The sequence below is a fragment of the Priapulus caudatus genome, unplaced genomic scaffold (assembly GCF_000485595.1).
Source record: "Priapulus caudatus unplaced genomic scaffold, Priapulus_caudatus-5.0.1 Scaffold2014, whole genome shotgun sequence".
Classification (NCBI taxonomy): Eukaryota; Metazoa; Priapulida; class Priapulimorpha; order Priapulimorphida; family Priapulidae; genus Priapulus; species Priapulus caudatus.
In genome coordinates this window covers 37,195-39,025 of record NW_014579075.1, presented here as the reverse complement: position 1 = coordinate 39,025, position 1,831 = coordinate 37,195, and the positions used below count along the sequence as shown (strand labels likewise).

Genomic DNA, 1,831 nt, shown 5'->3' with positions numbered 1-1,831 from the left:
AGCAGCAGCAGCAGCAGCAGCAGCAGCAGCAGCAGCTGATTCTTAGTGCAACCATGTAGTCTCTCTCTCACAGCTGCGATAATAGCGTGACCTTCACACGCCGGTCACGGTCCCCAGGCCTGCGTGCGCGCGTGCGTGCGTGCGTGCGTGCGTGCGTGAAGGGTCATATATGTAGAGGGACACTAGAGATAGCGCATGCAAGTGTGTGTGTGTGTGCGTGCGTGCGTGCGTGCGTGTGTGTGTGTGTGTTTAGCGGCAGTGCCTACCTGTGTGGGATTACCTGACATATTTACCTGAGTCAGTTTACCTGTCATGTTTATCGCCTCTTATTTGACATTCGTATTTTTTTGTACCTTGCGCACGTACGTAGACATTGTTTTTTCCCTCTTTGCTCGGATCGAGTGCGCCGCTGTGCTTAGAAAAAAAACACCGCTGTGCACATGCACCACTTCAACAGAATGACATGAGTGTATGTGTACGCTGACTGCTGTGGGCCACCGTAGATTAAAGTGAAACTACGTCACCGTAAATAGTAAAAGTTAAAAAAAAAAGTCCACAGTGTAAGTGATTCTGTTCACGCCCGTCGGATCGCCATCGTCATCATCGCCGCTGCTGCCATCATCATCATCCCCATCATCGTTGTTGTTATTGTTGTTGACATCGTTGTCGTTGTTGTTGTTTACAGGACGCCGCACCCGCCGCTGCACAGGGAACAGATCCGACTCGTCGTGTTCCGAGACTGCGAGACAAAGGGTCGCAGCCTGCTGTTCGACTCCAAGTCCGTGAAGAAGCTTGCCTCACAGCCTCAGGTGAGACGCATGTCTCGTGCATGTCTATTATGCCAGTATCGTGACCGGGCTCATTCGATTACGGTCCGTTACATTACGTAATGTTACATTACATAATGTCACATTACATTGCATTACATTACGTTACATTGCATGACATTGTGTTACGTTGCATTACGTTGTATTATTTTGCAGTGCATTACGTTGTTACGTTACTTTGCATTACACTACGTTACATTGCATTACGTTACGTTGCGCGTTGCATTACGTTGCAGTGCATTACGTTACATTACGTTACATTGTGTTCTGTTTCATTACATTGCATTACGCTGTGAATTGCGTTATGTTACGTTACATTGCATTAAATTATGTTACATTGCATTATATTGCATTACGTTGCATTGCATTACGTTACATTACATTCTGTTACGTTACATTACATTACATTACATTATGTTCTGTTACGTTACATTGCATTACGTTACATTACATTCTATTACGTTACATTGCATTACGTTACATAACATTACAATATGTTACGTTGCATTACGTTGTATTATTTTGCAGTGAATTACGTTACATTACGTTACATTACGTTACATTACATTATGTTGCGTTACATTGCGTGTTGCATTACGTTACATTATGTCAAGTTACATTGTGTTTTGTTACATTACATTGCATTATGTTGCATTACATTCTGTTGCGTTACATTACATTACATTACATGATGTTACGTTACATTGCATTTCGTTACATTACATTCTGTTACGTTACATTACATTACATCACATTATGTCAAGTTACATTGTGTTCTGTTACGTTACATTACATTATGTTGCGTTACGTTGCGCATTGCATTACGTTACATTACATTACGTTATGTAACATTGCATTACATTATGCTGTGTTACGTTGCGCGTTGCATTACGTTACATTGCATTACGTTACATTGCATTACGTTACATTGCATTACGTTACATTGCATTACGTTACATTGCATTACGTTACATTGCATTACGTTACGTAACATTGCATTACAT

General features: G+C 41.6%; 1 protein-coding gene across 1 annotated transcript in view; it reads left to right on the top strand.

Moving 5' to 3' along the window:
• LOC106818083 overlaps positions 1–1,831 on the top strand; it is an 8,005-nt gene that overhangs the window by 4,220 nt on the left and 1,954 nt on the right. The window contains exon 2 of the mRNA XM_014822802.1: positions 686–809. Coding sequence (XP_014678288.1) covers positions 686–809 — 124 coding nt within the window. The remainder of the gene's footprint in view (positions 1–685; positions 810–1,831) is intronic.